The sequence below is a fragment of the Bos mutus genome, chromosome 9, assembly GCF_027580195.1.
Source record: "Bos mutus isolate GX-2022 chromosome 9, NWIPB_WYAK_1.1, whole genome shotgun sequence".
Classification (NCBI taxonomy): domain Eukaryota; kingdom Metazoa; phylum Chordata; class Mammalia; order Artiodactyla; family Bovidae; genus Bos; species Bos mutus.
In genome coordinates, this window is record NC_091625.1 from 42,031,861 (window position 1) to 42,044,599 (window position 12,739).

A 12,739-nucleotide genomic window follows, 5' to 3' on the forward strand; every position below is an offset into this window, starting at 1 on the left:
TTGCTCTTTGGAAGAAAAGCTATGACCAGCCTAGACAGCATATTAAAAAGCAGAGACATTACTTTACCAACAAAGGTCTAGTCAAAGCTATGGTTTCTCCAGTAGTCATGTATGGATGTGAGACTTGGATTATAAAGAAAGCTGAGCGCCAAAGAATTGATGCTTTTGAACTGTGGTGTTTGAGAAGACTCTTGGACTGCAAGGAAATCCAGCCTGTCAATCCTAAAAGAAATCAGTCCTGAATATTCATTGGAAGGACTGATGCTGAAGCTGAAACTCCAATACTTTGGCCACCTGATGTGAAAAACTGACTCATTACAAAAGACCCTGATGCTGGGAAAGGTTGAAGGTGGAGAAGAAGGGGTCGACAGAGGATGAGATGGTTGGATAGCATCACCGACTCAATGGACATGAGTTTGAGTGAGCTCCGGGAGTTGGTGATGGACAGGGAAACCTGGTGTGCTGCAGTCCATGGGGTCGCAAAGAGTCGGACATGCCTGAGCGACTGAACTGATATACCTAGGAGTGGATTTATGGCCATATGATAACTGTTTAACTTTTTGAGGCATTCCCAGACTGTTTTCCAAAGTAGCTACATTTTCCCCAACAGTGTCTTAAGGTTCCACTTTTCTCCATGTCCTCACTAACACTTAGTGTTAGTAATTTCTTTATTATAGCTTTCTTAGCATGTATGAAATGGTGTCTCCTTGTGGTTTTCATTTTCCTGATGCCTAATGATGATCATCTTTTCAGGTACTTATGGTATCAGCCATTATTTTGGTGGAGAAATTTTTTTTTCAGATCCTTTGCCCATTTAATTGAGTTTCTTTTATTATTGAGTTGTATATAGAATATATTAAAAAGAAGCTCTTAGAAGTCTCCTATTATATTTACAATTTGCAAAAATCTTATCCCATCCTGTGGATTGTTTTCACTTGATGATGTCCTTTGAAGCATAGTACTTCACTTTTAACATTAAATCAGTTTTTTATTTTGGGCATTTAACCTGTGTGAAAGTTGTATTTTCATTAGCATATTCTTGAAAGTCCCTTGGACTGCAAGGAGATCAATCCAGTCAATCTTAAGGGAAATCAACCCTGAATATTCATTAGGACTGATGCCGAAGCTGAAGCTCCAATACTTTGGCCACCTGATGCGAAGAGCTGACTCATTACAAAAGACCCTGATGCTGGGAAAGATTGAAGGCAGGAGGAAAAGGGGATGACAGAGGATGAGATGGTTGAATCGCATCACCAACTCAGTGGACTCATTGAGTCCATTGGACTCAATAGGTTTGAGCAAGCTCCAGGAGATAGTGAAGGACAGGGAGGCCTGGCGTGCTGCAGTCCATGGTGTCACAAAGAGTTGGACACAACTGAGCAACTGAACAACAAAATTGCTAAGAACAGTTAATCAAGTTGTTTTGTTTATATATTACTACTTCTACTTAAGATCTGTTATACTAGATGAGAAAGTTGGTGACATTTATTGTGTTTATTAGTCATTATGGTTTAATTTTTCAGCTTTTATTTCAGTATGTTTTCACTATATTATGCTGGCCAGATATCCTCCTGTCCTCATCTTGACCACATATACATACATATCATCAGACTCCTGACTTTTTAAATTGGTGTGAGAATTCTAAGTAGATCTTTTCAGACTGCTTAAGCAAAAATAGTTTGGTGTTGAAGATCTTTGTTAACAAACCACTTATGATTTTTGTAGGTGATTAATCCTGTTGCCTACAACATCACCATCCAATTCAATGAGTATTTTGAGTATTAGTAAAAGTATGTCTCTGTTGATGATAATACACAGTAATCTTTAAATTCCATGCTAAATTCTTCCCTGAATTAACGGTGGTCATTTCTTTAATGCACTAGTTCTAGATTCCTTTTTTTAATAATAGCTTTATAGATATAGATGTTTTTCCCTGCCCATCATATAGCTATTCTGTTGGAGCACAGCTAGTGGTCATAATCCGGTTTTCAGTTGTAGTTACCTGCAGGTTTCAAATCTTCAACTTGACAAATGCTTTTATAATATAAGGGGGAGACTTAAGATTGCTAAAGCAAACTTATGATGACAAATCTTTAGATGTCTTAATCACTGGCACCTGGGAAGAGTAGATCTAGGAAGGAATTACAAAGTTTATGTAGGGCATTGGTTTTGTGTTTCTTTTTTACTCTTTGTTTTTTGTGCATGTGTAAGAAGTTGTGTAATCTTTCCCTTTTTTACCTTGTTGAATTATTGTTTTAGGATAGAAACTCTCCATCAAGGGTTTTAGATTTTACCTCTTGAATATGTATAATTTTATTACTGGTGTTTACTGTTTATATTTTTTCTTGTGTGAATTGTTTGCCTACACCTTTTCTCTGTTTTAATGTAAGATAAGGATTCACCTAAGTGGTTAGTCATTTAACAGATATTTGAACTTCTCTGTATGCCCAGCTTTCCTTAAAATAACCATAAGAAGCCTGAGACAAGGGTCCGTGGTTTGAAGGCATTAATAGGATAGATTGGTGGCTCTCCAGGAGGGGTAGTTTTCTCCCCCAGGAAGACATTTGACAGTGTCTGGAGACCACTGTGATAGTCACACCTATCTGTGTCGAGTGCCTACTGGTGACAATCTAGTGGGTAGAGGTCCGGGATGCTGTTGAATAGGTATTCTACAGTGTACAAGAAACCCTTCCCCCCAGTACATTATGTAGTTCAACATGTTAATAGTGCCATGGTTGAGAAATTCTGGGATAGAGAACCTGACAAACCTGTGAAATAAATAGCTAGGTACTATTTAATTCAGGGGCATCCCAGGTGACTCAGTGATAAAGAATCCGCCTGCCAAGCAGGACACACAGGTTCAATCCTTGCGTTGGGAAGATCCCCCAGAGAAGGAAATGGCAACCCAGTCCAGTATTCTTACCTGGGAAATCCCACAGACAGAGGAGGGTTACCATCCATGGAGTTGCAAAGTGTCAGACATAACTTAGTGACTAAAGAAACAGCAGCAGCATTTAAACAAATATTTGAGGTCCAGATAATTCCTAGAAGAGGGAGATCAGTCATAAGTTGTCCCTCAAGGAAAGCTAGACTTTGACAGGGAAAATTTGGGATGTTCCTTTATTGTAGAAGAAGAAATGACAGGTCTTTGGGGAAAGGTAGGATAATGGGTTTGTGAGAAAGTTGATTGTTTCTTAGCCTAGTAATGCTGCTGCTAAGTCGCTTCAGTCGTGTCTGACTCTGTGCCACCCCATAGACGGCAGCCTACCAGGCTCCTCCATCCCTGGGATTCTCCAGGTAAGAACCTGGAGTAGGTTGCCATCTCCTTTTCCAATGCATGAAAGTGAAAAGTGAAGTCGCTCCGTCGTGTCAGACTCTTAGCGACCCCATGGACTGCAGCCTACCAGGTTCCTCCGTCCATGGGATTTTCCAGGCAAGAGTACTGGAGTGGGGTGCCATTGCCTTCTCCGTAGAAGAGTGGCAACAAGTAGTAATTATTGGTTATTTTGTCATTACCTCAAACACAGGCAGGAAAGATTATATGCAGATAGTGTGAAGTGGAAGAAATTGACCACAGAATTCTTATCTGCCCATGCCAGAAAGAACATTGTTAATATTTTACTTCCTCATTTAATTGGGAGTTCAGATCGATCTCTACAATTACCATTGTAATAAAGCAGTGTTCTCGCCAAGCAACATCAAAACTGTTTGAGGGGCATGGTAGCCTTTATTTCAGTGTTGCTTATTCCCTTTGTATACTTGTGCTTTGGTAAGTCCAGGAAAAATGAAAATTAAGCCATTGAGGAGCTTTGGTCTGATGGACTATTCTGGCATTTTGTTTATCTTGCCTCCAAAACACTAAATCATTTTTCAGTGTATTTTTATTGAGTCCCTTTTATATTATTAATTAATTATAAATTATTTATAATTTACATTATAATTATAATATAAATACATTATATATATTTATATTATGTATATTTAAACTAGTTTGACAGTAGGATAGCTCTCATAGTGAAGATATACTTTGTCTTCGTGTTGTGCTCTACAAATTTTCCCATTTCAGCCATCATGTTGTTCAAGAACTTTCTTACCATGTTTTAGGTTGTAGTCCCCCCACTCCCTGGGAAGGCATTTTTGCGTCAACTTCCTTTTAGAGGGGATGATGGCATATTTGATGACAATTTCATTGAAGAAAGGAAGCAAGGGTTGGAGCAGTTTATAAACAAGTAAGTGCTTTCTGTTCCTCAAGGTCTAAGAATGAATAGTGTTCTGAGATTCTTTAGGTGACTGCTAGTAATTTTTTTTTTTTTTGCTAGTAATCTACTTTTTCCTTTTGGTCATCTTCTAACTTTTTTGTATCATTTAAACAAAGTAAAAATATATAACAAATTGAATATTATGTGCTAAATATTAAACTTAGGAGTGATATGAGTATCTTTTTGTTGATCTGAGTTTTGTATGTTTTTCTTGGTTAATTTATGCCAATTACATATAAAATTACAGCATTTAAAAAATAGTTTTACTTATGATTCTTTTTGATTTAAGGTATGTTCTAGCATGAACAATACACTTGCAGTCATTTTGTTTGCAGATGGAAGGTATTATCAGCATGTCTTGTGTAAAAGCTGCACATTTTACATTTTCATGGCAAAATATATACTTTTGAAAATGTAAAAGATTGTATCATTTATCTTTTACTTTAGAAACTTCTAATAAAATCAACCTCTAGCTTTTTTTGTTCCTATTTAAGATACAGTGTTTTGTTTTGTTTTGTTTTGACTGCACTTCTCAACTTGCTCAATCTTAGTTCCCCAGCGAGGGATTGAACTATTAGTTTCCCCAGCAGTGAAAGCACAGAGTCCTAACCACTGGACCACCAGAGAGTTCTCTAAATATAGCCGTTTTTTAAAAGCCAAAATTATAGGAAGAGTTATGCCTGCAAAGGGCTCACTGTAATTGTGCATTTGGCCTTAAGTTTGGCCACATAAAGTCAAATCCTAGAGAATACTGTTGTGTGAGCTTATTTATTAGCAGTACTTTTTTATCTAGTAATTTGAAGATCTGTGAGTGGTAAACAGGGAAAGTTACACAAAGCCCTTAACTTTTAGTTATCTGATATAGCACACAACCTTCATTGTCTACTTTCTTTTTGGAAAAGGCAGTGCTAGCTTGGAAGTTTTTAAATTCTGAAATAAAGTCTGGTTGCCCAGTCTGGTTTTATATTTGTTCTGATAGAAACCTTGAAAAGCAAGCAAAAAAAAAAAAAACCCTAAAATTGCACATTTGTGCTTGTTTCTTAGTATATGGGGATTTTATTGAACTTGTGATCCTATATCTTTTTCTTCTTTAAAATGTATTCTTTGAATCAATGACATTGTTTCACTTTTAACATTAAAATTCATTTAGGTTTCTTACGAATTCACCAACTAATATATAAAGAAGCTATCTGGGTACATATTGCCAGAGACAGTGTAAAGCTAGTGATTAAATGTTTTCTAAATTACCCTTACAGACAGAAGGAAAGCAAATATATAGTTACTCACTAGATAGACCATAGCTCTATGGGCTGTCCAGAGTAACACTGTTACTAAATTGTTCATGTTTCCTAATCTTAAAATGTGTATGTTTGGTCCCCCTGCCCTGCTTTTATAAAAATTGGACTGAACTTGTATTTTTTATTTCTAGGGTCGCTGGTCACCCTCTGGCACAGAATGAACGTTGTCTTCACATGTTTTTACAGGATGAAATTATAGATAAAAGCTATACTCCATCTAAAATAAGACATGCCTGAAATTTCACAAGAAGGGGCGGGAAAAAAAAAAAAACTTTCCATGACTTAATGATTCATATGCACCAGTGAAGAAGTTCTAACTAACTTTAGCATGCTGCACAAAAAACTGGTATAATATGCCTTCAGTATACTAACACTCATACGCTCAATTTTGTTTTGTTTTGTTTTGGCAGTTGACAAGAAGTTAATTTGCTTTAGTGAAAAATCCCTCATTCCAACCTTTCTATATAAATAGCTCTTTCTTGCTGTTTTAATGTGGTATATACTCTAGCTTCACAAACCTGTTGCTCCAGTATAACCTGCAGTGTCCTAACTAAACTTACTCACTTGGTCTTACCTGCAGTTTTTTGTGTCTTGTTTGCTTCTTGAATCCAATTAATAGAATATTTCTCTTACCCCTTTTTAATATGTGGTGTCATTTGACCTAATTTATGTGTGGAAGCACTACACATTGGTTTCCAGTACCCTACACGTAAGATACATGCTTGTATGCAGAGAGTATCTCCCTTCAGGCTTGTAATACCCTTCACATGGAAGATCAATGAGGGAAATCTTTATATTCTGTATAAAAACAAAATCAAATTTATATACTAAAATCATTTGTCTAAAAATTTAAGTTGTTTTCAAATAAAAATAAAAATGCATTTCTGATATGCACTGATTGTGTTGCCTCTGGTTTTTCTTTTCTCTCTTCAGAAGGCTTTCCTACTTAACTCACTTGCTGAGAGGGATTATTTACTAATTATATACTTCTCATTCCTGTAACTCCATTCCTCTTTAAACAGTGGTGATATCAAATATTCTACTACCCTTTGAATGGAGGTATTTTATTTTACACAACAACAACAAAAATGTGATGTACTAGAAAAAGCATTCCTTAAAGCTTATTGAGTCATTATGAAGCACTTTGTGTATTTGGAAAATGCTCTTATAATCTGAAGTCATTCTATTCAGAAATCCTTTTAAGATAAGTCAGTAGCATGCCTCCTATTTTTCAGAAGAATTTTCTTCCTAGCTCATCTGAGTGACTTATTTAAACAAACTTAGCAAGAGTGTAATAACATTTTCTTAGCAGATCCATGCTTTCTAATTTGGTTTAGGAAGTGGCACATTTTCTCCTCTTCTCCTCTAACCAAGGGAGAGGGCCTCAAACAGTGTTCTAGCCTGACTTGTATAACCAGAAAATGCAGGAAGGATTCCTTGCTGCCTAACTTGTGTTGCAGCCAGAATGTGGTCTCTAATTTGAATCTGTACTATATCTGGTGGTTTGGAGACCCATTGTGACCTAGAGTTAAACTCCAAGGTAAGGAAGGTTTTCCCTCACACTCCAGATGTGTCTCCTATAGAGACAGATCAGTCCATTTCAGAGAAAACCAGCTTAGGCCTTGACCTAATACCCAGGATGTCCCCCAAAGCAGATCGCTGTCATAGGAAGAAGTCAGAGCTGCCCTAGTATGTTTTATTGCTTATATATGTCACAGTTGCATAATACTGGACATTTCAATTACTGTAAATTAAGGTACAGAATAAATAGCATGTGAATTGTGTTTCACTGAGAGCAGTAAAAGGTGGTCAGTAACATCAAAAGTTTTCGGTATATAGTAAAATTGAAAGTTTTTGGCATGCAGAACAGAGTTAACAGTAGCTTTGCTAAACTCAGTAATTCCTCCAAAGTATGGGTGATTTTGCCTCCTGGGGAACATTTGGCAATATAGCAAGACTTTTTTGGCTGTCACAACCGGGAAATGCTACTGGAATCTAGCAGGCAGAAGGTTAAAGATGCTACTCAACTCCATACAATGTACACAGGACTGCTTCCCACAACAGAAAAATGTCAACAGTGCTAACGTTTCTACTCAGTGTGGAATTCTTTTTATTTTAATCATTTATAGACAAGAGAACAGTGTGATTTAGGATTGGTTGTACTGGCCTTGCTTACTTTCATTTATTTATTTATTGGCCTTGCTTACTTTTAATCTCTACAATTTCCTTAGGGCAGGCATGCTTTTAGAAAGTTGAAGGTTTAAAGTCAGATGAAAGGTGATTTATTCTAGGTAACGTGTTTTTACCTAATGTAGGAGGATATATCTCACTGTTGTTTCTTAAAGAACTGAAACCATGGTCTGCATTAAAACAATATCTTTGGACTTCTATAGTGGTACAGTGGTAAGAATCTACCTGCCAATGCAGAAGACACGGGTTCAATCCCTGTTCCCAGAAGATCCCACATGTCGCAGAGCAGCTAAGCCTGTGAACCACAACTGTTGAAGCTTGTGTGCCTAGAGACTGTGATCCACAACAAGAGAAGCCACCACCACCACAAGCCCACACACTGCAACCAAGAGTAGCCCCCACTCACCACAACTAGAGAAAGCCCACTCAACAGCAATTAAGACCCAGCACAGCCAAAAATAAAAATTTTTTAAAAGCTCCAAAAAAACTACACCACCTTTAACCCTATGAACTAAAAGTGCAGGTGCTGTCAACTCAGGTAACAGACGTTTCTAGAAGCCCGTAAAGAGTCTTCCTAAAAGAAGGTGAATTGGCAGTGAGTTATGCAGCAAGAGTCTCCAGCTCTGTCCTCTCAGTAAATTATCACCTTGTCCCAATTTCTGCCAGATGTAAAATTTCAACAGCAGTGGTACTATTGGTAACTTAACAATTGTTGAAGACCAAATGTAAAATCCACAGAACAGCAGTTCCTGAGACATATAAAGGCTTAATGATAGTTAGCTAATGGCAGTGGGAATCACAGATGAAGCATTAGCCACAGCAAATGATACCACTAAGCCCCTGGCAGTTCCTGAATAGGTTTATCTGGTATTTGGTTTCCTGCTGGGCGGTTCTGCTGTGGTGACCCTCAGTAGTGAAGATGACCTCTGGGCTGGATACCGGAGAGCATCTTCTTTTTATTACATCCTTTTTTTTTAACTCAGCCCTCTCATTAAGGGCCATTCCTGTGCTTCAGCTTGCTTTGCCCGTTTTGGATGAATATAGCCAATGAAAGGAGAAGGCTCCTCGCCCGTAAGTCTTTACAGATAAAATTTGTTTAAGGTGTGGATGGACAGAGAGCTTAGCACACTGCCTGGTTTATAGGTTAACTGCTCTGAGTGCTCAGTTCAGTCGCTCAGTCATGTCCGACTCTTTGTGACCCCATGAATCACAGCACGCCAGGCCTCCCTGTCCATCACCAACTCCCGGAGTTTACCCAAACTCCTGTGCATCAAGTTGGTGATGCCATCCAGCCATCCCATTCTCTGTCGTCCCCTTCTCCTGCCCCCAATCCCTCCCAGCATCAGGGTCTTTTCCAGTGAGTGAACTCTTCACATGAGGTGGCCAAAGTATTGGAGTTTCAGCTTCTGCATCAGTCCTTCCAGTGAACACCCAGGACTGATCTCCTTTAGGATGGACTGGTTGGATCTTATTTACAGTCTTCTCCAACACCACAGTTCAAAAGCATCAGTTCTTCGGCATTCAGCTTTCTTCACAGTCCAACTCTCACATCCATACATGACTACTGGAAAAACCATAGCCTTGACTAGACGGACCTTTGTTGGCAAAGTAATGTCTCTGCTTTTGAACATGCTATGTAGGTTGGTCATAACTTTCCTTCCAAGGAGCAAGCAAGCATCTTTTAATTTCATTGCTGCAATCACCATCTGCAGTGACTTTGGAGCCCCCCAAAATAAAGTCTGACACTGTTTCCACTGTTTCCCCACCTATTTCCCATAAAGTGATGGGACTAGATGCCATGATCTTAGTTTTCTGAATGTTGAGCTTTAAGCCAACTTTTTCACTCTCCTCATTCACTTTCATCAAGAGGCTTTTTAGTTCCCCTTCACTTTCTGCCATAAGGTGGTGTCATCTGCATATCTGAGGTTATTGATATTTCTCCCAGCAATCTTGATTCAGTTTGTGCTTCTTCCAGTCCAGCGTTTCTCATGATGTACTCTGCATGTAAGTTAAATAAGCAGGGTGACAATATACAGCCTTGATGTACTCCTTTTCCTATTTGGACCCAGTCTGTTGTTCCATGTCCAGTTCTAACTGTTGCTTCCTGACCTGCATATAGGTTTCTCAAGAGGCAGGTCAGGTGGTCTGTATTCCCATCTCTTTCAGAATTTTCCACAGTTTATTGTGATTCACACAGTCAAAGGCTTTGGCATAGTCAGTAAAACAGAAATAGATGTTTTTCTGGAACTCTCTTGCTTTTTCGATGATCCAGCAGATGTTGGCAATTTGATTTCTGGTTCCTCTGCCTTTTCTAAAACCAGCTTGAACATCTGGAAGTTCTAGCTGTGATTATTAGAATATACAAGTGTTTGGACTGGGAAACAAGTTAGAAACTATTTTAGGAGGATAGAGTATGTCTTCCTTGATAGTTCCTTTATGATCTCTGTCATACAATTCCTTATAAAGTAAATAATATTCTCCTTTACAGATGAGAAGACTGATGCTCTGCAAGCTTAAGTGATATGCCCAAAGTTACCCAGGATGTTATGGCTCTAGATTAACACTAGAAAGATGTCTGCCTCTAAAAGCCATGCCTTGGTGCACTTCTTAGGACCAGGCCTGTGACTTGGTACCTACCCAGCCTTTATTTAATGCTCAATAGATGTACTGATTGAGTGACAGGGTGAATTTCCAGTAACATTTCCAGGGTCCTCTAGGATAAGCATGAGTGAATGTGAATTGATTTTGTTTTTTAGTGTGATTGTAATTGTAAGTATAAAAAGTGCTTTGGGGCATGCAGAGGTAACTGATCAGAAGTATCTTACACTCCTAAACTTAGCTGTGTACCACAATTACTGTTTAAGACTATCCAGGTTTTTGTTTTGTTTTTTTTTAAAGCTTCGCAGGTAATTCTGAAATAGCCATGTTTGGGCACTTAGCTAGAAGGCCCTTTGATTTCCTGGAATTTGGTTCGATTTGATCTTAACCTGACTAGATCATTATGAAAAGAAATCAGGAAATTAAGAAAAAGTCAGGACTTATTTTGAGAAATTACTTTTGTAAATCTTGATTTATAGTAAATGAAGTTTGCCTTATTCTGACCTTGCTAAGAAAATAAGACCTTGATTTTGGAGACCAGGACAATTTGTTTAAAAGCCCAAAAGGAAGTTTTCAGGGTGCTGGGTACCACCTCACCACAGATGCCTTTTAGAATGAGTGACATAAATGGAAGTGACTCAGCAAAATCAAACAGCAACACTAAGCATTTTACATGAGCAAAGTGTAAACATACACAAGAGGTTAACAAAGGCCCTTTCTCAAGAAACTCAGTCTTGCTAGGACACTGTCATGAAAAGACTCACAAGGTACAGACAGAAGACATGGCAAATGTGAGGAGGGAAGGGACACATGAGTTCAAGTGGAGGGAGGGAAATGGTCATTTAAAATAAATGCCACTTGAGTTTCAGCCCCAAAGTGTAAAAAGCTTGAAAGTTGGCATCCTTGGCTTCACAACAAGGAAAAGCTCGACAAAGTGAAAAAATCAGTGACCCACCTTATCTTAGGCCCCCCCATCAGAGAATGGAGGTTGCAAAGCAAACCTCCACCCTCAAATCTGGAATGACATGCTCATCTAGACAGACATGGTCAAAATCTGTTTACCTCTGAGCAGGAACTGCTAGTCACAAACTGGTAGGATCACACATACTGTGATACCGAATTTGTGGAGGTTGAGTGTGACCTTCCCAGGTGGCACTGGTGGTAAAGAACCCACCTACCAATGCAGGAGGCATAGAGACATGGATTTGATCCCTGGGTTGGAAAGATCCCCTAGAGAATTAAATGGCAACCAACTCCTGTATTCTTGCCTGGAGAATCCCATGGACAGAGGAGCTTGGCGGGCTACAGTCCATAGGGTCGAAAAGAGTTGGACACAACTGAAGCGACTGAACGTGCACACACAAGTATGGTCTAGCATGAGAGTAACTCCTGGAGACCACAGTCTTAGAGGGGCCCCCACATGTACCTAGGCTGTACCTCCAGGAACCCCACCAGATTTCCACAGGGAAGATCAAGACAGATCCCTTATGTCTCTGACAGGAAGAGGAGATGAATAATCAGTGTGAAATACCAGAATCTGCTTTGTTACAAAGGCCCGTGCGTGTGTGTGCTCAGTCGCTTCAGTTGTGTCCAACTCTTCGGAGCCCGCCAGGCTCCTCTGTCCATGAGATTCTCCAGGCAAGAATACTGGAGTGGGTTGCCATGCCTTCCTCCAAGGATCTTCCTGACCCAGGGATTGAACCTGTGTCTCCTGCATTGCAGGCATTACCGCTGACCAACCAGGAAAGCCCGTTACAAAGGCCTATCCTCCAGGATAAGCCTTTGCCAGAGCCTTATCCCTCCCTGATGAGGGAAGGGCATTCCTCCCACACCTCTAGCCTTCCTATCTTACCTAAAGGAAAAATAAAACATGGTCAACAGAGGTCAAGACTTTAAGGAAATGCTGCAGCCAGAGAAGGGAGGAAACGGGGAAGGGGGAAGCTGTGCCACTGGAGACACCTGTGAAGGCCACAGGCCCACTGGACCCTGGACATCTAGGAACTATAGAATGTGCTCTTGCCTCCCACTGTAGCACCACACCACACCAGGGCTCCAGTATAACAGTGGATTATAGCTGAAAGCTGCCAGACAGACTCTGAGGAGGAAGGAAACCTAGAGTTAAGAAAGAGAAAAGCATAGAAACGAGTAATTTGAAGCCTCTGGTACCTAAAATCAGAGCAAACATTAAACAAGTCCACTCCCTAGCCAGATAATCATAAATCTTAAACAGAGAAGGCCCATTTATTTTAGTTTCTATTATCTAGTGCAACATATGTGGCTTTCAACAAAAAATTCCAAGGTATGCCAAAAAACAAGAAAAAACATTCAGAAGAAAGAAAGCAATCATCAGAACCAAAGTCATATATGCTACCAGAGTCAAATACGACATTGGAA

The 12,739-nt window shown here is 39.3% G+C and overlaps 1 protein-coding gene across 1 annotated transcript in view; it reads left to right on the forward strand.

Moving 5' to 3' along the window:
- The window catches only part of SNX3 (sorting nexin 3), a 48,485-nt gene extending 42,034 nt beyond the window's left edge, over positions 1 to 6,451 (forward strand). Inside the window, exons 3-4 of the mRNA XM_005898188.3 lie at positions 4,105 to 4,229; positions 5,689 to 6,451. Of these exons, the coding sequence (XP_005898250.1) occupies positions 4,105 to 4,229; positions 5,689 to 5,794 (231 nt within the window). The 3' untranslated portion in view covers positions 5,795 to 6,451. The remainder of the gene's footprint in view (positions 1 to 4,104; positions 4,230 to 5,688) is intronic.
- The last annotated feature ends 6,288 nt before the right edge of the window (positions 6,452 to 12,739 follow it).